Source organism: Dendrobates tinctorius, unplaced genomic scaffold, assembly GCF_039654945.1.
Source record: "Dendrobates tinctorius isolate UK_male_01 unplaced genomic scaffold, ASM3965494v1 ptg000020l, whole genome shotgun sequence".
Taxonomy (NCBI): domain Eukaryota; kingdom Metazoa; phylum Chordata; class Amphibia; order Anura; family Dendrobatidae; genus Dendrobates; species Dendrobates tinctorius.
The window spans coordinates 20,193,711-20,217,114 of NW_027361688.1; the positions used below are offsets into that span (position 1 = coordinate 20,193,711).

The 23,404-nt window shown below is 43.7% G+C and overlaps 1 protein-coding gene across 3 annotated transcripts; it reads left to right on the forward strand.

The window, feature by feature from the left end:
• The first annotated feature begins 2 nt into the window (after nt 1-2).
• On the forward strand, nt 3-22,147 carry IKBIP (IKBKB interacting protein). Of its 3 annotated transcripts, XM_073567840.1 has the most exons (4): nt 3-715; nt 7,275-7,392; nt 13,234-13,284; nt 21,306-22,147. In XM_073567840.1, the coding sequence occupies exons 1-4, from the start codon at nt 516-518 to the stop codon at nt 22,047-22,049; spliced, it is 1,113 nt and encodes a 370-aa protein (XP_073423941.1). In that variant the 5' UTR covers nt 3-515; the 3' UTR covers nt 22,050-22,147. The 3 variants fall into 3 exon arrangements, with proteins under 3 accessions (XP_073423941.1, XP_073423943.1, XP_073423940.1); XM_073567842.1 differs by lacking the exon at nt 13,234-13,284; XM_073567839.1 differs by lacking the exon at nt 21,306-22,147 and having other exon boundaries at nt 13,234-17,646.
• Nucleotides 22,148-23,404: the final 1,257 nt, after the last annotated feature.

The window sequence follows — 23,404 nt, forward strand, 5'->3', positions numbered from 1 at the left end:
ACCACAATAATGGCTGTATAACGTTGTACGCCTGTTAATCGCAATGTTGACTTCACTCTTTGTTGCATATTTTGTGGAGAGACGTGAATTGCGTTATGAGGAAGCTAAACGATGTTCTGAAAATTAATATGTAACAATGTATACATGTAATATGTCATGAAAGCACTGCAAACGCGACTGAAGGAAGTTTGGTCCAAATGTGCCTCCGTCCCCTCCTTCAGCATCCAGCTGGCTGCTGCTGCTCTGCGGCTTGTGCCTGGCTGCCACATACACAGGAAGGGATTTTCTACAGCAGACCCTGGGAGGGGGGTTTTCTGTATCATAGCAACATAGTTTTCTAGAAAAAAAATTGTTTTTACAAGTTTCACTCACTTTGCAAACTTTAGAAACTTTTTACAAACTTTTTTTTTAAGGTCCCCGTCATGTGTCCGCAATGATGTTGTAGGTCTGCTGGGCATTCCTATAGGGACAGGAGATACATATAGATTTTAGTTATTTCTAAAGAACATTCCATAATGTCCAGTGAAGCGAAACAAAGGAAGAAAGGGGCTTCTCCGGGCACCAAGGACGGAGCGGGATCGGGGCAGCGATCTGCGGATGAGAAGGCGAAAAAGATCGGGGAGCGCTCTCCAGTTTCGGGCAGCGGATCCTCATGTCTGGATCTCCGGACGACGCTGTGCTCCTTGTGTCTGGCGGTGTGTGTGGCATTAACATGGTAAGTGTGGCACGTGCCGTAATCCTGCCATAGTCTATTAGCTCTAAGGCTGCATATATGCGCCGGCGTAGGTGTTATCTGAGCATGCTCGGGTGCTAACCAAGTGTCTTCACCTCAAGGCTCCTGCAGACGTCTGTGCAAACGCTCCGAACATGGACCGCTAATGTACGGACCGGCCGGCGGCTCTCCCGACCCAAGTGTGACAACCGCATAGAAATATAAGACGCTGTGACGCTCGGGTCGGGAGAGCCGCCGGCCGGTCCGTGCATTAGCAGACCGCCTGCCACCGACGTCTGAATGACCCTTTAGGGGCAATTTTTAATTTTAGATTTTTGCTTAAATGCATGTATTTTTGGCATTTTATTAAAAACGTTGCACAGTTTGCCACCTACAGCCTCTTTGTTGCAATGTCTATTACTGGAAGAAAAAAAAAAAACACAGCAGGAGGACACAAAAAAAAGGAAAATAAACAGAGAAAGGATGCAAAAAACTAGCAGAAAAAAAATTGAAAAAAAACACAGAGAAAGGATGCAAAAAATAGCAGAAAAAAAAATGGAGAAAAAAAACACAGCGAAAGGATGCAAAAAAAATAGTGGAAAAAACAGCGAAATGATGCAATAAATAGCAGAAAAATGGAAAAACGTAGCTAAAGGACACAAAGCAGAAAAAATGAAAAAAAAAACAGCAAAAGCATGCAAAACATAGCAGAAAAAAACAGCAAAAGGGCGCAAAAAATAGCAAAAAAAAGAAAAAAAAAAAAGACAGCCATATTTACTAACTCCAGGTCCCGATACTAATGCACTGCAGGATGCAACAGCCCCCGTGATTCATGATATAGGCTGGGGGGCAGCACAGATGCAAAATACTGATGAACAGACACTCACCCACATTCATGGAGGGGGTGGTCGCCCAGTATAAATGCGCATGGATGAGGTTTGTATAGGGCGCCAGTCACACAGATACATGAAGTGCACAGGGTCTGGCTTACAGCCTATTAGTGACGCCCATACTATATAAGTACACCCCTACAACGCCAACCTTGAGGCATCCTGCATAGAAATGAAAAAATGTGCAGTTCAATCTAATTGACGCCCTATACATGCCTTATCCGTGTGCATTTCTAATACTAAGCAACCACCCCTTCTATGAACCCCCTTACCTGTGTTGGATGCATTTTTTTCTGCTATGTATTTTTTTTTTGGCTGCAGAATAGGTCAACTGAGAATCCATCAGTGAGCCCATTTTAAGAGGAGAGAGTGTATGACTCTCATCTTGCTTCTTTTCCGAGTTCTTTCGGCTGATTTATGACCACAAGGTTCATCTTCACTTTCCTGTGGTCGTAACTCAGATGAGAGCAGCTCAGAAGAAGAAATACGAGAGTGATGAACTCACTGTTGGGTTCTTAGTTGATTCATTCTGCAGCCGACAGTGCAAGACAGAGGCTGAACTGTCTAATATTGCAAAAAATACATTCATTTAAGAAATCAAAATTGCTCCTGAAGGTGTCCATATATATTAAGCCTTGTGCATAATGATACTTATTAATGATAATCTCTAGGTTTGTGGTTGTAAAGCAGTGCTCTTTTGCATGAATTTTTAAAGGTTTTTCCCCCCCAAAATTAAAATTTATAGGTAAATATGATCGCTGGTGGCCCCACCAATCCCGAAACCTCGTGTCCCTGACTGCAGTAAGGTGGAGTTAGTATGGAGCGAGGGACCAGAAGGTTCCTCTGTGGGTCAGGCAGAGGACCTGTACTTGTCAGTCCCACACACTATGAACGGAGCCGCACCTCGTATGTTCGACTGCAGCCCCATGCAAACTCCCACTCACTTCGTAATTATGTAATGAGGAAGGAGCGGGGGCTCCGGACCCCCATTCTAGTGATTGACGGTGGTCTCAGTGATCAGACATTTATCATTTATCCTTTGGGCAGGTGATTATTGCTAATTGTAAGAAACCCCCTTTTAACAACCAGTTACCCCATAGTTAAAGGGGTCAGCCACTATTTTTTTTTTTTTTTTTTTACTGATGGCCGACCCTTAGGAAACGCCATCAATATCTGATCAGTGGGGAATCGAGAACCGCCACCTTCACCGATCAGCCAGAAGTTTTCATATGCTCCTATACAAATGAATAGAGGTTGGATCTGCAGTACCTGGTCGCGGCCACTATAGAAATGACGGCGCTGCTGTGTTCTGGCAGCGTACAGAGACTTTCAGCTCCCGTAACAGTTAACTGGAGGGGGTGCCAGCTGTCGGACCCCCACCAATCAGATATTGATGGCCTTTCCAAAGGATAGGCCATCAGTGAAAAAGTAGTGGCCAACCCCTTTAAATATCAGAATGCTGGTTTACACTGATGACCAGTTTAAAGGGGTTCTCCGGTAAATACAAATTATTGCCTATCCCACTAGCACCTGCACCGATCTGCGGAACGGGGCCCTTTTATCCCTGTTAAGATGGAGCGACAGACCACTACTCCATATTGAAACGGTTAAAAGTTCCCCATTCTGCCTATCATTGCGGGTCCCAGCGTTTGGATCACCACTGATCTATAAGTTATCGCCTATAGGAGTTAGGCGATAACTTGTTTTAACCGGAGAACCCCTTTAAAGCTTGGGGTACTTGATTGTTTTTACACTTGATGGCGTACAATCTATCTATATGTTTGACATCCACATTAGGAGTGTGGGAGTGAAGGGCGGCATGCCTATTTCAATGGAAAAATGGTCCTTTTAAAGAAACAGCGCCACTTCTGTCTATGGCCGTGCCTGGTATTGCAACTCAATTGAGGGACAATACCATATACAGCTTGTAGGTGAAAGTGGTGCTGCTTCTGGCTCAGAGGTATCCCGATTGACAATCCTTTGACCTAGTAAGGTACATGGACAAGAGGATGTCTTAATGAGACACTACATTTAAATGGGAACTCCGCTTTTAGACAATCCCTACTAGTCATAGTCGATATAAGCAAAGTGTCCCCTTATATCAAACTTGTGTAACCTGGCAATAAGCGTTCAGTTTCTCTACAGCTCCCTCGCAGGGGAAATGAAGCATTATTATTTATTTATATAGCGCCATTAATTCCATGGTGCTGTACATGAGAAGGGGGTTACATACAAAGATATAGATATCGTTAACAGTAAACAAGTTTCCACAACAAATTTACAATGACAGACTGGTACAGAGGGGAGAGGACCCTGTCCTTGCGGACTTACATTCTACCGGATAGTGGGGAAGAGACAGAAGGTCGGGGGTGCAGCAGCTCTGGTGGTGATGAGGCGGCAGCTCAGGCGGTGGTGAGGCGGCAGAATGGTTATTGCAGGCTGTAAGCTTTCCTGAAAAGATGAGTTTTCAGGTTCCGTTTGAAGGATCCGAGGGTGGTGGATAATCGGACATGTTGAGGCATGGCATTCCAGAGGATAGGGGATATTCTGGAGAAATCTTGGAGGCGGTTGTGTGAGGAACGAATAAGTGTGGAGAAGAGTAGGAGGTCTTGGGAAGATCGAAGATTACGTGAGGGAAGATATTGGGAGATTAGGTCAGAGATATAGGGAGGGGAAAGGTTGTGGATGGCTTTGTAGGTCAGTGTTAGTAGCTTGAACTGGATTCGTTGGGGAATTGGGAGCCAATGGAGGGATTTGCAGAGGGAAGAGGCAGGGGAGTAGCGAGGAGAGAGGTGGATTAGTTGGGCAGCAGAATTGAGGACAGACTGGAGTGGTGCAAGAGAGTTAGCAGGGAGGCCACAGAGGAGAGTGTTGCAGTAGTCAAGGCAGGAGATGATGAGGGCATGTACAAGAGTTTTAGTAGATTGAAGACTGAGGAAGGGACGGATTGTGGAAATATTTTTGAGTTGGAGGCGACAGGAGGTGGCAAGAGATTGGACGTGCGGTTTGAAGGACAGGGCAGAGTCGAGAGTTAGGGTACCGTTACACCTATCGATGCACCAGCGATCCCGACAACGATGTGACGCGGTCAGGATCACTGGTGCATCGCTAGGTTGTCGCTAGTGAGCTGCCACACAGGCAGACCTCACCAGCAACATCGCAGGGGTTGGGGATCGCTACTTACCTGTCAGACGAGGCGATCCTGGCATCCTCCCGCCCGCATCCACGGGTCGCTCGTCGGCGCCACAGGAAGCGGCCGACGAGAAATGGACCAGGAGCTTCTCGCGCGACCAGCGATAATCAGCGGGGGAGCGGGTCGGAGGTAAGTATCACATGCAGCGATATCGCTAGCAATATCGCTGCAACGTCACAAAATCGGTGACTTTACAGCGATATTGCTAGCGATATCGCAGTGTGTAACGGGGGCTTTACTCCAAGGCAGCGGATTTCAGGTTCGGGAGAGAGCATGATGCCATTTACCATAATAGATAGATCGGGTAGGGAAGATGTGTGAGATGGAGGAAAGATAATGAGTTCAGTTTTGTCTACGTTGAGTTTTAGGAAGCGAGAGGTGAACAAGGAGGATATGGCTGATAGACACTCCGGGATTCTGGACAGCAGAGAGGTGACATCTGGGCCAGAGAGGTAGATCTGAGTGTCATCTGCATACAGGTGATACTGGAAGCCATGGGACTTTGAGTTGTCCTAGGCCAAGAGTATAGATGGAAAAAAGTAGGGGCCCCAGGACAGAGCCTTGCAGGACTCCAACAGAGAGGGGGCGGGATGAGGAGGTAGTGTGGGAGTGGGAAACGCTGAAAGTGCGGTCAGAAAGCTATGAGGCAATCCAGGACAGGGCAAGGTCTTGTATGCCAAGGGAAGAAAGAATCTGTAGCAGTAGGCAGTGGTCAACTGTATCAAAGGCAGAGGACAGGTCAAGAAGGAGGAGGATGGAGAACTGTCTGTTAGCTTTGGCTGTGAGTAAGTCATTAGTAATTTTGGTCAGGGCAGTTTCAGTGGAGTGGTGGGGGCGGAAGCCAGATTGCAGGATGTCAAGGAGGGAGTTAGATGAGAGGTGGGAGGAAAGTTGAGCATGGACATGCTGTTCAAGGAGTTTGGAAGCAAACGGGAGCAGTGATATGGGGCGATAGCTGGGCAGAGCAGTTGGGTCAAGGTTAGATTTTTTGAGGATGGGTGTTATGGTGGCATGTTTGAAGGCAGAAGGGAAGGTACCAGAAGTTAGGGATAGGTTGAAGAGATGGGTTAGGGCTGGAATGATCATGTTAGTGAGGTTGGGGAGCAGGTGGGAAGGGATGGGATCAAGTGCACAGGTGGTGAGGTGTGATTTGGAAAGGAGATGAGTAAGCTCTCCTTCAGTGATGTGGGAGAGGGAGGTTATTAGGGAACGGCAGAGGTCTGGTATGTGGAGCGGTTGGGGTGGTGGAGCTGTAAACATTTGCCTTGTTTGGTCAATCTTGTTTTTGAAGTAGGTGGCAAAGTCCTCAGCAGAGATGAGGGGAGTTGGAGGTGGCAGTGGTGGGCGGAGGAGAGAGTTGAATGTGCTGAACAGTTGTTTTAGGTTGTGGGATAGTGAAGATACAAGGTTTGTGAAATAGGTCTGTTTAGCAGAGTTGAGGGCTGATTTAAAGGCAAGTGTAGCTTGTTTGAGAGCAGTGAAGCCGTCTGGCAGGTGTGTTTTCTTCCAACGACGCTCCGCGACCCTGGATGCTTGTCGAAGTTTTTTGGTGAGGTTGTTGTGCCAGGGTTGCCTATTAGATTGTCGCACTTTGCCATGCATGAGAGTGACGACTGAGTCTATGGCTGATGTGAGGGTGGCGTTGTAGAAAGCGGTGGCACTGTCCGTGTAGTGGAGTGAAGATATGGAGGACAGAGGTAGAAGAGAGTCTGAGAGTCTGTGAATGTCTAGGTGTGCGAGGTTTCTGCGAGGATGTGCTAGTGGCTGGACGTGGGGGGCAGGTGAGGAGGACAAGGATGAGAAGGTGAGTAGATGGTGGTCAGATAGGGGGAAGGGAGAGGTTGTGAGATTAGAAAGGGAACAGAGGTGGGTGAAGATGAGGTCTAATGTATGTCCATCTGTGTGGGTGGCTGTGGAGGACCACTGAGTAAGTCCAAAGGATGAGGTAAGTGACAGGAGTTTGGAGGCTGCTGGCTGGGGGTGTCAATGGGGATGTTGAAGCATTACAAACAGACAGTCCTCCAAAGTTCTAGACGCTCTTTCGAACTACTCTCCATCCTGACCAAGAGATGAGTCCTGAACAGAGTGCTCCTCTGAAAATTCCCTAAATGGATTTTTTTTAAACTAACCCTTCCCGCCAGCCACTATCTAGAATAGCACTTCAAGGTGCGGAGACGGTTGTGGCATCTTGGTGTATTATCAGGTTATTGTGATGCCATCGTCTCCATGTTGAAGCCCAATAACAATTGAATCCCTTAGATGCCTCAGTCAGTGGCAGCCATAGCGTCTAAGCTTTTACTCACACCTGGAGGCCAGAGGAGCTCAAAACAACCCTTTGGTCCATGTGAGAAGACCAATCCTTTAATGAGACCCCTGATAATTAGGGGCCATGTTGAAGAGTTTGCGTTGGGTTCATGGTTTAGTAATATGTATGTTTTAGCGTCATCGCTCGTCGTTAATATTTCTCTGCACGTTTCAGGATTGTGTTTCAGCAGTCACAGAACTTCACCATCTTTGAGCAGAAGCTTCAGTCTCTGCGGTCTGAGTCGTCAGCGCTACAAGAGCTGGAAGAAAAAGTCGGACAGATATTTGGAAAGGTAATTTTTTTTTTTTTTTCCCCACAGTTTGGCATAAGGTTTTGTCAAAATCTTCTGGCTAAATGATTGACCCCCCAAAAATTAGGAGACCACTACTCCTCCTCACCATCGAAAGGCTGCTCCATAGACCAATCAAAAATTCACTCCTTCATCTTTATGGATGACGAGAAACTCGGATTCTGCTGAATTCAGAGTAACGGTAAAGTTAGGCTGACAAGATTCTTACCATAACGGCAATAAGCGCCACCTATAGGTAGCGATCCTGTAAGTCAATGTTAGACCCACTTAAGAGCCTTAAACTATGATTAAGGAGATCATCCAAGCCAGGAATACCCATGTTTTGCCCAGCAGGCAGTGGCGAACCACCATGCCGAACATTTCCATCTCAACGGTATCTGCATCCTTTGGTTATAGAGACAATAGTGGAACAGGGAACCATCTGCTCCCTCTTCCACCATGTAACTTGTGCATCTTATACTCGGTGCAGTAAGTGTGATGATGTGACTGGATCGTGCCTGCTGTGTGGAGCCTCAGTCTGTACATGGCAGAGCCATGCATTGGGGGAACTGGACTAGTAGTGAGTCGTTTTATCAGTCAGTTCTTGTAATGGCTTATGGGAGCATCCTACAGTGTGTTGGGGACTTTGTTTGCCATCATACTGCGTGGAAGGCTGTGGGGGACATCGTACTGTGTGTGGGTGGCACTGTGGGGGCCATTATACTGTGTATGGCGCTGTGGGGGACATCATACTGTGTGCGGGTGGCTGGTGGGGTCATGTGTAGGGGGCTGTGGGGGGCTTTTCGAGATATCATACTGCGTGGGGGGCTGTGGGGAACATTATACTGTGTGGGGAGGTGGCGCTGTGCAGGACATCATACTGTGTGTGAGTGGCTGCTGGGGACATATCGTGTAGGGGGCTGTAGGGGACATCATACTGTGTGTGATTGGCTGCTGGGGACATCATATCGTGTAGGTAGCTGTAGGGGACATCATACTGTGTGTGGGTGGTGATGTGTGGGCATCATACTGTGTGTGGGTGGCTGGTGGGGTCATCATTCTGTGTAGGGGGCTGTGGGGAACATCATACTGTGTGTGGGGCTTTTCGAGATATCATACTGTGTGGGGCGCTGTTGGGAACATTATACTGTGTGGGGAGCTGGCGCTGTGGGGAACATACTGTGTTTGAGTGGCTACCATGTAGAGGTAGCTGTAGGGGACTCCATACTGCGTGGGGGACTGTGGGGAACATCATACTGTGCTGGGTACTCTGGGGGACATCATATTGTGTGTTGAGAGCATCATACTATGTAAGGGACATCATACTGTGCGGGGGCCTGTCTGGGCACCATACTGTGCAGAGGGACTATGGGGGCATCGTGCTGTTTGGGAAATTCACTTTGAAACTATCATACTTTGTATGCGGGGTATTTTGGGGACATAATACAATGTGGGGGCTATACAAGAGGTATTGTAGTGGGAGAGATCATATAAGGGGCTTTAATAGGAACAAAATGACTGCCTCCCCAGGTCCAGTACTACGTCAACAACCTTGGCCCGGTTTCTGTTTTTTTGCAGCTTTAACGTAGTGTTGACAATGCTGTAACCAATCACTGAGCTCACTGGATCGTGACGTTAGCATTGCAAACAAACAACATGGACCAAAGCAGCAGCGGAGTCTCAGTGTTGGACCTGGGGAGGGTGAACAAAGCAAAGTTTGATTTTTTTTTTTTTACATTAAGCTACATATGGGGACAGGACTTTTAGGCACTAAAACACCCTTTAAGTTGCCGTATATGTCTTATAAAGTTTTTTTTTTTAGCCATTGAACTCGTCAGACAGTCCGATATAGGAAATCAGAGGTCAGCGTTTAAGGAGCTTACCTGGATCATCCTTTATTTTTCCCCTTACTTACTCTCTATAGATTATACCTTGTGACAGCTGAAACCATCTGTGCGATGGAATTGTTTTCTGTCACCGTCATCCTTTACTGATGTAGGTCAGTAAACACAGCGCTCGTCGCCGGCCCGAAGATGGTTCACTCATTCAAATCCTCGACAAAATTTCTGTGCACCGTTTTACGCAACTTATCCGCTGAGATATTCTTGATAATTGAGTTGTACCTAATTTCTAAAAGGGGGCGATACTGTATATATTTTTTTTAAGAAATGTCGCCATGGTTAAATCTTCTTTTAAAACGTCCTGTTGGTCTATATATCTTCACGCAGTGGAATCTTCATATGGATTTTCGGGCCATATTCCACCCTAAAATCTGCATGAAATCCACCTCTTATTTCACAGCATATATATTTGCTCACAAATTTGAAATCTGCCTGGTAGGAAAACAAAAGAAAACATGAGAGACCAATCACTTATGTAAGTGGAGTCCACAGTGGGTTAGTAACATGTTCATTAGCTTCTTTTGGATCTACCGCATGTCAAACTGCAAATCAGCAGCGAAATCCAAGGTTCAGTGTCTGATTTCCTTCCGCAGATTTTTTTTTGCAAATCCACATAGGATTTTTCTATATGAACCATCAGTTGTTCCAGATAAATTCAGAATCAGAACAATGTTCTTTTTGACCATTAATATATCACTTGTATCCTGTACTTTACTCCCATTTTCTATCTCTAATTTTCAGTTCTCTCTGACCTAGAGAAGGGACTATTAGCTACCTTGATGTCTTCTATACACAATACTCACAGATGTGAGGGATTGCTGCTCTGCTGTCTCCGTGTAGCAACAGCTTGGAAGATATTATACTGCGTTACTGGGCAGTGTAGCTGTGAATCCAACACTGGGATGAGATAAAACACTTACTAGAAAGCAGTAACATCACCCCTACAACTCCTTCCTTTTTCCATAGACTTCAATAGGTAGCTGTCATCTAATTCCTCAGTGAGATAGGTGTTGATTTATGCAAAGTTTGTTAAAAACACAGTATCAAGTTCAACTTATATCCTATAAACAATCAGTAATGAAATAATATGCGGTAAGCTGCCCCTAGTACAACTTATTAAAGACTGAAAGATCTTTTTACACTCTGTGTGTGCATGGGCTTTGGAGCTGTGTAGCTAAAAAAAAATTATGGATATAAAGGTGCACACATCACGTTCACAAGTTTCCTGTAATTGCTGCTAAGACAGGCCGTCAATTCTAGGTCACATAAAGTTAAAGCACATGTAGGTAAATTAAAGGTAATCTGTCAGCAGACTTTTGCTATGGAATCTGAGAGCATCATGATGTAGGGGCAGAGACCTTGATTCATACGATGTGTCACTTGCTGGGCTGCTTGGTCCAGTTTTGGTAAAGTCCCTGTTTTCTGTCCTGTAGATCTAGCAGTGCTATGAATGCTGAGCTGTGTATAACCCCACCCACACCCCTGATTGGCAGCTTCCTGTGTACAATGTCAGCAAGTGGCCAATCAGTGGTGGGGGCGGGGTTACAGATTAGCTGGACTACCTTGCACATGACACTAAGTCCTGCTGTGATAATCTGCTGTTGATAAAGCACTGATTGTATTGAAATTACAGCAAGCTGCTGAGCAAGTGACACATCGCCAAAATCAGGATTTCTTGCTGCTTTCAGATTACATAGCAGAAACCTGCTGACTGATTCCCTTTTAATGGTGTTCATGTCAAAATAAGACCCCCCCGGTGTTATCCTAGCTCAGTAGCAGTCCTATGCCGCACAAATAGGAATGTTACCCAACCGGCCGGTCATCATGTTCTTCTTGGTAATTTTATGTAATGAGAAGGAATAATGATTCATTGATTTTAATTCTGGTTAATTAGTGTCCGCTCCTTCCAGGGCATTTCCTGCTCTCCACTTTACTCCGTCTCCTATTTCTTCACCCTGAGACACATTACCCAGACTCCTTACTGCATGAATCTTACATGAGGCCTAGATTAGATTTCTAGAGTCGTGATATATTGAAGGAGGCTCCTGAAAAATGTATAATTTGGTTTTTCACCATATGGTGTAATTACTGTTTTCGGGGCATAAGTATAGGAAGAAGAGGCTTGAAAGGAGGTCTCTGGTTTATTTCTTGCATGATGCAAAAAAATTGTGTATCCATTCCTTGCCATTTTCAAAGCCGTGGTCCCTTGTCAGTGAATAGAGTTGTGGTTTACATTCAGTGGCTTTAAACCTGTCCTAATCATTTTCAACAACTATTATCAACATAGAGGATTAGGCTATACCCTTCCGGGCAAAAAACGTTCATGGTTTTCCTGCAAACTGCTGCAGTTGGTGGTTAAATGATATTTGCTGTCTGGTTCTCGGCAGAAAAATATCCTTGAACACAGATTGGTCACACTGGGCTCTGTGCATGGAAGCCTGGCAGCTTTTAGTAGGGCATTCATAGACAGGCTTATTGCTAGCCACTCCTTCTACCAAAAGCCAGGGTCCTTCAGCCTCTAAAACTTTTACAGGAGTCTCTCGGTTAGATCCTCGGAGTTGCTGCTGGCCGGTGGAGCAGTCTGGTGGCAAAAAAGGGTCGTAAAGCATGGTCGTTACCAGGAGGTCCAAATCAAGCATAGAATCGGGTGGTCAGAATAGAAGCCAAAGTCAGAAAGTAGAATAACCAATAAAAAGAGAGCAAGGATGTGAACCAGGTCAAGCTGAACTTTATAACTGGCAGTGTAGAACAGGGATTCAGGCATTTAAATAGCCAACAGCCCCACCCAGGGTTTAGCAGCAGGGAACTAACACGAATCAGATATAGAAGTTAATCCTTAAGCTCCCTGTCTGGATGGCATCACAATTACCATAGAATTACACTTAATGGCGGCAGTATTGCCACACTTCCCCTATGGTTTATGTGTTTACTGACATTCCATTCATATTATCAGTGAGAATAGAGTGGGACCCAGACTGAGGGTTAAACTACCTTAAAAGAATTGTGACAGCTTGAAATCCATTTTTTTTAAATCAAGTGGTTCCGTTGATCGACTGATCATGTTTCTGAAGCTGCATCCAAATGTTTTCCCTGCAGTGGCCTCTGCAGGAGAAATGTGGTATTACACATCACTTTTTTCAACTAAATATGGAACTATGTGATACATGGCAGATCCATGTCTGCTCGAGTGTTCCCCTTGTTAACAGCGCTCCGGTCTGGCTAAGGCCTTATTCAGACATCCATTTTTCGCAGATAGAACAACATACCCATTATAGCTTATGGGGGTGTATACCCATGTCTGTTTTTTTGTGAAATAAGGCCCCGATTCATTAACACTGGCCAGTATTAATGAATTGAGTGCATTTTATTCCTGAAGAAGTGCATGGGACTTAATGAATTTGGCGCATCTTATTAGTGGTATATGCCTCTGTGCACCTCACCAGAAGGTTACTCCAGTAAGGGACAGGAATAACAATTCTGTCGTAAGAAACGCTGAAAAATTTAACAACCACTCCATGGTTTTTAAATCCTCAAAAAACAGTGTGAACATAGCCTTGGTAATCACAAGGCCAAAGATCTCTCCTCTTGCCTGGTGGTTGCAAGTTCTCATGAATGGTGCTTCCTCCTTCTCTACTGCATGTGACCAAACTTTCCATGCAGTTCTACAAAGCTCCCTCATATGACCCTGACTCCATATTTGTGAACTTTCTTCAGTCTCCTTTGGTCAACATTATTAAGTCTTCATTTTCTGCTCTTCCATGTCTACCTATCGTTGGAGAAGGTCTATGAGTTCGAAAGCCTAAAAAAAGTTTAAAATGTGTCTCTTGAATGGTGGAAGCCAAATCTCATATTTTCGTTCCTTATGATGACACTGTGTTTAAGGATTTTTTTTCTTTCATACATTACATTGTTTTACATTAAGCACATGGACCTTCTCTTACAGCTCAAGTCTACCGATGAGGTCCTAGCAGAAGCAACATCTTCATCTTCTCTAGTGAGCAACTTTCAGCAACAGTTGACTAACCTCTATACTGATATCGATCACATCCAAATCCATGAGCTATCCCTTTCTGAAAAGATGCAGACTATCAACCTGAGGTTTCAGAACGTCACCGATTCATGGAAGAAGAGCCTTGATGAGATGAAGCTCGAATCTGACTCTGTCATCTCGGAAACCAAGTCTTTCCGTAACCAGATGACCTTGAAGATCAACTCTGCTGACCAAACGCTCAAGCAGCTCTCCGAGAAACTTAAAGAGTTTGAATCGGGGACTCTCCGCAATTTTAGAACGGTAAAAACCCAGGAAGGTGATGACCTTCAGCGGATTTCTGATGTTCTGGAATGGGACGATAACGCTATCAAGGAGCTGGAAAAAGAGCAGAATGACTTAGCCAATCTGAACAATCAAGTCCAAAAGAACATGGAAGAATTCCAGCCTAGACTGACGGAATGCATCAAGAATCTGCCAACGATTGACTCGGCTGTACGTAGCCTTCTGAAGGTGTCTAAAGAGATGCAGGACCTGGAGAAAAAGATGAATACATTGACCGAGCAAGTTTTTAATACGGAGGACAACTTGCTGAAAATCATTACCGAGACTTTGGAGATCCAGCATGCCCTGGAAAGGATGCAATACGATAACAGTATCCTAAAACTTCAAAATGAAGTCTCAGTATTGAAGGAAAAAACAAATCTTTTGTCCAAACTTGATGACAAATCTCTTTCAGGAGAGAAGGAATCAGATGGCAGTTACGATGAAACTTAAAGGCCAAAATATATATATTATTTTTTTTTTTAACCTTTTTTTAGGGCACTACAAACATGCATACATCTGCCAATCCATGGACCCAAGTGGGTGACGTCAGTGTGTCCCTTTCTCCAAAATCTGACTATTTCAACAGTATTCTTCCCATTTAACCAATTTTAATACCAGATGAGCTTCTTCCGACAAGTCTCTGATTACGGAAGGAACGACATGTGACTATGAGATGTGCTCCCCAATGGGGTGTTGCACACAATTAGTCAGTGTTATATGTATATTGTCCTGGGAACAATATCTCCATTATCTCAGGTTTAAAGAGAATAATTACCTTTTTAATATCAGACATTTTGCACTGATGAGTTTCTTAATAGATCAATAAAGAGATTGGAGCACCATTTTTCTGGGGCAGAGCTTCTCTGCAAAAAAAAAAAAATATATATATATAGAAGCACCAGTAACTACCGTAATATGATTTCAAATACTTGCAGCCACCAGTAGGGGGAGCTTTTGAAATACTATATACTTTTGTTATCTAACTTTATGAAGCTAATTAGAGGAATTTGGACCTTCAGGAAAAAAAATTGTTGGTAGTTGAGATAATAAATATATATATAAAGTATATTATTTTATTTTTTAAAGGGATTGTCTCATCTTCTCAAACGTGTAAAAAAAAAACAAGCAACTTTGCAATTTGCCTCTTGATACAATATATTTTCTGTTCTCAGGAACAGAGGGATTTTTAATTCTATTGTTTACTCTGTTTTGCCAAAGTTATCGACCTCTTCTGCTGGCTATCAGCTGGTGGTGTCTTGGGCAAGGAGCAAAGCATTTTTATGCTCTTTTGTGGTAGAGCTTGCAAGTATTTTGTGTCCATGCTCTCCTCTGATGTTGCCTCAATTTGCAGCATTGGCTAATGCGCCGTTTGGGACGGCAGTGCAACCATGCTGCTGGTCTGAATTGTTAATGATCAGGAGCACACCGACCCTTGTCAAGTAGAAAGACAGGAGGCAGAGGAGAGATGTGCTCCTGAAGAATGAAGCTGGGACAAGCCCTTTAAGCTTTTTCCCTGATTATTGACACCAAAAATTTATCATTTTGCACCTGAAGTGGTTCAGATGCGCATGAGCTTCCAAAGCTATGATGTGTGGTGGGGCAATGTGAGTCATGTAGTTTACAGCTAATACTGCAACTACCAACACATCCCCTGTGAAAAAGATAGCAAGACAGTGGCTCAAGCTGGGGTCATATTGTGGTAGCAATTCTTCGGTTATTTCCTGTGGATGGGGAGTTGCCAGAAACGTTGCAACAATTTCAAAAATTCTAAATGTGTTGAATTGGATACAGTTGTTACGCCACTCTCACCCGGGGCTGGGACTCCGTGCCCAATGTCACCACTTCCAGTGCCGCGGCCACTCCGGCGATCCCATCAGGTGCGCCCTTGCACCTCTCATACTTGACCCTGTGGCTGCACGGCTATGCCTAGTGCGCATGCCCGACCTTCTCTGCTCTGACTGCAGCCACGCCATCTCTATGGTCCTGGAGGACCTGACCCGGAAGTCCTAGCGCTCTTGCTCTATATCAGGCTACCTCTTCCTATGGGAGGTGCCTGATTATTGTTGTGCTTCCCCGCTAGGCCTGCTTGGTCCCTGCTCGGTCACTCCCTGTACTCAGGTCCCCTGTACTGTGCTCTGTCGTGCTCCTTAGCACCCGCTCTGCTCCTGCACTGTGCTCTGCTGTGCTCCTTAGCACACACTCTGTTCCTGCCTTGTCCTCTGTCGTGTTTCCTAGCTCATCCTCCGCTTTGCCTTGCACTCTGGCATGCTTCCCTGCGCACGCTCTATCAAACCCTGTACTCTGGCATGCTTCCCAGCACGCGCTTTTCCTAACCTTGGACTTTTGCACGCTTCCTTGCACGCGCCCTGCTTTGCCCGCACCCGGGCGTGCTTGTCAGTGCACGCCATACGTGTTCCCGTGTACTCGCCTGGCACTATCCAGTACCCAGCGCACCCCTGTGTACACGTCATGTATAGTACAGAACCCTGCCTATTACCGTATACACGCCCTGTATGATTCTGTACCCAGCATGCCCCTGTGTCCACGCTTTGCACTCTCTTGTATTCTGCACGTTCCCTGTAGCACCTTGCTAGACACACTCAGTCGTGTCTTCTGTGAGCCGGCCACCTGGTTCCAACAGTCTTATTTGATGGGTGATTTTAGTTTATTTTTCTAGTCCCAGTTTGAATGTTTTCTTCATTTATGTCCATCTTTGCCATCAATTTTTTCGCTGTAATGCATCCAAACTGAACTGAGGAAGCTTTACAAATAGACTTAAAGTAGTGTTCTAATCTTCTGTCTTCAGGAGCAGACCGCTCCTCTGCCTCCCGACTTCCTGGTTGCAGGGGGTGCTGTGCTTCTGAAGATTGACAGTTTTCACAAGCAGTAACTTCAGCAGCATACATCACATAGGAGATACTGGGGCTCTAGCATATACATCTTTTAGGAGACACTGAGGCTGCAGAATATACATCACACTGTGGCAGAAGCATATACATCACATTTGAGATCGTGGGGCAGGAGCATATACATCACATAGGAAACAGTGGAGCGGGAGCATCTACATCACATAGGAGGCAGTGGAGCTGGAGCATATATAGTACATTACTGGAGACTGTGTGGCAGGAGCATATAAATCAGATGCTGTAGCATATACATCAGAAAAGACACAGGAGCATATCACTGGAGATACTGGGACATGAGTATATACATCACAGGAGATGCTGGTGCAGGAGCATATACATGAATAGTAATTTTATTTACACAGCGCCAATCTGTTCCATAGCACTTTAAAATGATGCGGGGACATGTACAGACAATAACAATAGAAAGTAATACATAGTTCAACACATAGGAGTCAGGGCCCTGCTCCCAAGTTTATAATCTAAACAGCACATGAGACACTAGGGCTGTAGCATATACATCTCACAGGAGACACTGGGGCTGGAGGATATACATCACACAGGAGACGCTGGAGCATGTACATCACACAGGAGACGCTGGAGCATATACATAATAGGAGACATGGGGGCTTCCGCTGCTGTATTCATCTGTGGGACAGGAGTGCATCTTGCACTAAATCCGCCCAAAAAGAACATTCTGGCCCTGACCACCATCAGGACGTAATCCTTAATTGCTTTCACTGGCCCGAGTACTGTGGTCCCCGAGAATCGGTCTTGGGGCCGAGCCAAAGGTTCCCAACCCCTTCTCTAAAGCATAGAGTCTGTAAGTGGACTGCACTCCTTTCCTAAATGATCTGACAATGGAGGGTGGCCGATAACTATATTCAACAATCTGTGAACTTCAGAATTAATAATGCCTCCTTTCTAGAGGATTTTTAATAAAAAAAAAAAAAAACTTTGCAAAGTAGCTTTTTTTTTACAATCACTTTGTCATTTTAAGCACTTAAGAGCTTGAGACAAGCCTTTTAATTCAGTAAAGTTACAAAAGTTGACACCCCCTACATTTTTTTACATTGCACAGAGCACATATTTTTATGCCTTCTATTTTTAATGCAATAAAATGAGGAAAAACTTAAAAGTGTGTTCTGTATTCTTTATATGTAAGTACAGTACTTGTGAGCTGTATATCTCTAGGAAAAACAGCAGGTGCAACATCACCAAAGGTCTTGTGGTATCAAGTTTTCTACTAATAGGTCCATTATTTAGGGTGGAATGTTTATTTCAGTTTTTCTGGCACTGTTCCGATTCCTAAAAAAAAAAAGTAGTTCTTAAAAATAGCTCGGGGGCAGAACGACAGACGATATGAACTAGTAATGAAAACATCCCATTCTTCCCTAAGAAAAGCAGTGAAGAATTTGAGCTGTGAGCACTGGGAACAAACTGGTAATTTCTGCTGATTTTTACACCTATCGGAGAAAAATAAAAGTTGAGGATCTAAAATTATTTGGATACAGAGGTCTAATGTAGGTAAGCCCACCCTGCTGATCAACTGATCATCGCAGGTCTGGCTCCTTGCCCAGTTGAGATCATAGCCAAGTAGGTGAGAAACTCCAGATCAGTAGGGGTCCGATGCTGAGTGCTCTTGTGTTCTCTGAGAGAGCCACTGCCAGACTCTTCCAATGGCGGCTTATCTCACAGTGAACAAAGAGATCGATATCTAGAAATTGTACATGGTGGATTCTTCTCTCCCCTAACATCAACTGTTAGGAGGCACCCTTCCACATTAGACTGTCGTCCGAGCCCGCTGATATCACCAGTTTTGGCTGACTTTAATTTAATGGGCTCCTTTAGACGCTTTGATGCAAAAGATAGGGTAGGGATCTTGACCATTGTGGCTATGTACACGTGTTGTTTCCTGAAACAATAGGACATTTTAGTCTAAAAATACCCCAAATGCCAGTGTGAAAATTGCAAGATTTCTATGGATTATTTGTAATACACATTATGTGTTAAAAAATAAAACATTGCCAAAAGTTAAATGTGCATGGACTCATTAGACACTTCATTTCAAAATATAGGGTCAGGAGCTGACCATTATGACTACTGTACATGTGTTGTTTCCTGAGAGTCTAAAAAAAGCCCCGGTGGTTATAGTGAAAAATTCAAATGTATTATTTTTAATACACATTGTGATATGGTTAAAAAAAAATGCCAAAAAGTTTTTAAAAATTTATATATTTAACACAACTTCATTTAAACAATAGATTATTTTCCAGTGATCGCTTCCCTTTAAGTGTTCATTTTTCCTGCAGTGCCACCACAGGGGAAACGTAGCATAGCATTGCACTCTGCCCATTTAAATCAGTAGGATAACTGTGTAATAGGACTTATCCCTCCAGTGTGAGAGACCATATTGGCACATTCTTCATGCTGCCTAAGAGATGGCGACCTTAAAGGGTTGTTCTCTTACGTTTAAAAGTTCTCCTTTCCACAGGATAGGGGATAACTTTCCAATTGTTGGGGATCCAACTTGGAACTTGAGCAGAAGATCCAATTGTATTGACCATTAACTTCTCAAAAAGATGGGAATATTTTCATAACTTGCTGCGCCGTGTGAATTTTTTTATGTCAAGCTCGGTGTAAAATGTATGGATCATTTGTTCTCTTCTTCGAAGAGTTGTTTCCATGGAAACTGAAATAATGTTCTAAGAACCCTGCTCATCATTTACGATATATTGATTGTCTACATTTGATAAACCTACCATGTTTCATTTACCCAGTTAGACTGCGGTTAAAAATCGATTCAACCCCCCCGTACGCCATCCATTTGTTAGAATAAGCCAAGAACTGTGGCCGTCCATTGATTTGCAGTGCGCTCTCTCTGCATTAAAGCTCATCGTCTAAGACTCCAAGCAGCAGATCTAAAAACTAAGATGGGACCATGTCCAATAAGTTGTTCTAAATCAGCTTGATTGTAAAATATTACAATAGGACCTAGAAAAGATGGCCAAGAACATGGCAGATGGTTTTTTTTAGGCTATTATAATAGTACTGCATGTATAATAGATTAGATTAAACTGGGGATAAAAGAACAAGAACTTGGGTGTTCGAAAGCCAAGCAGCAGTACTCAATGCCAAGCAGCAGCTGAAAAGGCAAATAAGATTTTAGAGAATATAAAAAAATGATAAAAACCTGCAAACCCAGTATAATAGTACCCATCGAAAAACTTAAAAAAATTATGGGCATGAGATCTTACAGTCAGGTAGTTGCCAACTGCCTGCCTTTTCTGCCTGTCGTCAGTCTCTGTGGCTCAGAGCAGTCACAGACCGCTCCTACCGATGAATCCGCGGCTTACAGTGACGTCATGTCGACAGATCAGCTGATACTCTTCCACTCTGCTCTGTTGACAGAGCATTACTGCCGACATCATGCTGATTGACATCTGGCTCCCCGCTGCCTAACTGCGGGGAGCAAGCGGTCAGTTAGCATAACGTCGGCAGTCACTTATTGTCGTCAGAGCAGAATGAAAGAGGTGGAGCTGTTTTGTTTGTGAGGTCAAATCAAGCAGCAGAATTGCTGGCAAAAGTGGTCCGTGACCACACTGAGCAGGCGCCGGGCAGAACAGACAAATAGTCACGAATAACTTCTTTAATTTTTTTTTTTTTTTTAAATGTTTGTTCCTTTTTTAATTTACTTTTCATATCACAGTCTGTACGAAGGAAAAAAATAGAAATGTTGCCGTTTTCACAGCACATGGGTCAATTCTGGACTAATATTTCCTGTTTTGTGTTTTCAGGAAATGCACTTGTACATTAGTAGCAATAAACTGATTCCGACCCTATCTTTTGTAATGAAGCATCTAATGATCATGTGCAAAAGTCATTGTGAGTGGATGGAGAGTAGGGGGAGATGTGATATCATCTGTTACACAAAAAAAGAAGAAATAGTACCTGCATACCTGTAGTATTAAATTGGTGCACAAATACGCTATGTGGCCAGATGTGTCAGCACACTGCGACCAATGAATACATGAAGTCCAATAAAAACATTAAAGGTACTGAGTGCTGTTTGATGAACAGAGCTCAGAAACCATTGCTTTGCAACTACCCTGCTAAAAGTAATGAGAGACTATAAGGCTATGTTCACACGTTGCGTTTTTGTTACTTTTTTTCTGCAGCTTGTAAATAAATTTTTAGATGTGATCTTATTAATATGAGTGTGTTTGTATGTATGTATATATAAATATATATTATATATAGTGTGTGTCCTTTTTTTCCGAGAAGGACCAAGACACAGTTATCACGGTAATTGGAAAGTAATAATTTAGACATCAATTTCGGAAAGGGTTCTTTACCCTTAAAGTAGTAAAACTAAAAGAAATACCTCGAACCCAAGAGCTAGAAATGACACATGCTAGGAAAGCATTCTAAGAAGGGGTTAGATACCTATCTAATGTTTAATTACATTGTCCTTTTTTTCTTTCTTTAATTAAAACTAGACTACACAATAGATGGATTTTAATATTAGATTGGTAGGGTTCCAACTCCTGGAACCTGCAGATGAGCAGACATCCTTGTTAACCAGGAACAGCTCTGTACTTTTTGTTGTGGCAGCACCTGATATTGCAGTTTAGTCCAATTCAATACGAGGCACGGCCAAAGAATGAAGGAACCCATAGCATTCACTGAATCACAATGACTCCATAATTCCGCTGACCGATGGACGTTTGACCTAAACTGTGATTGCCCATCCTAACCAATTATGCATAATTAAAGAAAACTTTCCTTAATTTTCAGATGGAAGAAACCACACAGACCATGACCAAGCTAAAGGATCTTCAGATCACACAACGCATGGAACAGTTGCAAAAAGACATCGGCAATATCGAGCAATGGACAAGTCTTATTTCGGCGAAAAGAGACCAACTGGAAGTCAACCTTACCGCTCTTGAACAAGCCATTTCTCAGGTTGAGCAGACCACCACAGATATCTCGAAAGAAGTTTCCAACAAGATGGCCAGCGTGAAGACAGATGTGAGAAGGATATCGGGGATGGAGACGGACATTATATCCATGACTGACTCGGTGAATGAGTTGGAGAAAAAATTAGAGAAAGTCGAGAAGAACACGGCAGAGAGGATGGGAGATGCTTTATTCGGCAGCATTGACCGTATCACCTCACTGAAGAGCTCGGTGTCTAGAAATTCGGACAGAATAGATCTTCTAAAGATACGTTTGATGGAGCTCAAGGGCAATTTCACCGACAATTCCGATAAACTCTCCAGTCTGGAGAGCGACAGGTTGAAGGTCTTACAGGCAGTAAATTTTGCCAACGAGCTCAAGCCCAAAGTCTTCACAATCAAGAAGGACTTTGCCTATTTAGAAACCATGATAAACGATCTGTCTCTGAGGATCGGCCGCTTGGCATCCGATCTACTGAACAGAGAAAGAGATATTAACCTGCTAAGTGATAAAATGTACAACCTAACGGTGATGAAATCCGAAGTCCTAGATCTGAGTAATAAAATTAGTAACGTGTAGGAGGTTAAACCAGCTCCATCGAGAGGGGGGCTATGTACGGGTATTGTGTGCACGACACATTCCAATTAAAGCGGTTTTCTCTTTTTTTATGTTCTATACTTTAGAATTGTATTGATTTTGTATGAATTTTATTTTCGGCAACAGTCGTATTTTCACCTCCCACTCACTGCCAAAATCCGTTTCTTCTTAGAGAGGCTTTAATTATGTAAAATGTAATGTATGTATTGGTGTGCTTCTTGATAATGCAGAAAGTTTCTGGTCTGGGCCTCCTACGCACATTTAATCCAATAGATCAGCAAAGAGTCAACTCTTTGCCCACTGGACTAGGCACACTTCAGGTCCTTTCTCTGTGAGGCACTATCTTCTCCTCTGTAATACAGCATGCAATAGATCACCCCTTCGCCAGAGGTACAGTATTGCTTCAGAGCAATTTACATGTATAGGCATGAGGGCCATGTCAACTCTCGGCAAAAAAACGAAACCAAAGACAGGTGCTCGCTGCAGCCTTGGCATGGCGACACAGTTCAGTGTACCCTCCCACTTGTTTTCTTTTAATTTTGTTCCACTATTCCTTGATTGACAGCTCAGACTTTACAGGAGCCAGAGACGGGTCAAGATGGATAGAAAACAAGTACGGTAAGTGGGATGGTATACTGAACTATTTTGGGCATGCCAAGGCTGCAGCGAGCACCTGTGCTTGGTTTCAAGTTCGGTAATTTTGTTAAGCAGTAGATGTTGACTAAATGGTCCACATTCATTATGATTTCAAGGCCTACAACCAATTATAGCATAGTATCGGACTACCCCTGCAATTGGCAAATCAGTATTATGAAATTCCAGACATTTCGAGGTATATACTGTGTGTGTGTGTATGTATATATATATATATATATATATATATATATATATATACACACACAGTATATATATATATTTAGCAAAGTGTTTTCCTTCAGAAAGGTAGACATGGCCTGATTCCTGCAGGTCCTATCACAGCCCTTTGTTATGCATCTGTTGTCGGTGACTTTGGGAAATGATGCTGACTGAACGATGCTGAACTGTTCTGCACCTGGAGGGTAGTTTATGGCAATGTTATAATTGCAAGGCGCTTCTACAATTGGCATAGCAACAATAATTGCACAATAGATCACTTGTCTCACACGCTCCTTGCTTTATTGTTTTCGCTAAAGACGGAACGGTACTCGTATACCACATTTGCTTATGCATCACTTTAAAGATCTGTGTATGCCCATACAACCCATTAAAAAAAAATTACCTCGACAGTTCAAATCAGGGAGAACTGCAGGAGTTATCCCTTCTATCTGTCCCGAAAACTTGTTGAAGATTGACTAAGA

Coding starts and splice junctions, on each gene's coding strand:
- IKBIP (XM_073567839.1), top strand. CDS start 516: ATGTCCAGTGAAGCGAAACAAAGGAAGAAAGGGGCTTCTCCGGGCACC. Junction 716..7,274: donor GTGTGTGTGGCATTAACATG/GTAAGTGTGGCA, acceptor TGCACGTTTCAG/GATTGTGTTTCAGCAGTCAC. Junction 7,393..13,233: donor TCGGACAGATATTTGGAAAG/GTAATTTTTTTT, acceptor CTTCTCTTACAG/CTCAAGTCTACCGATGAGGT.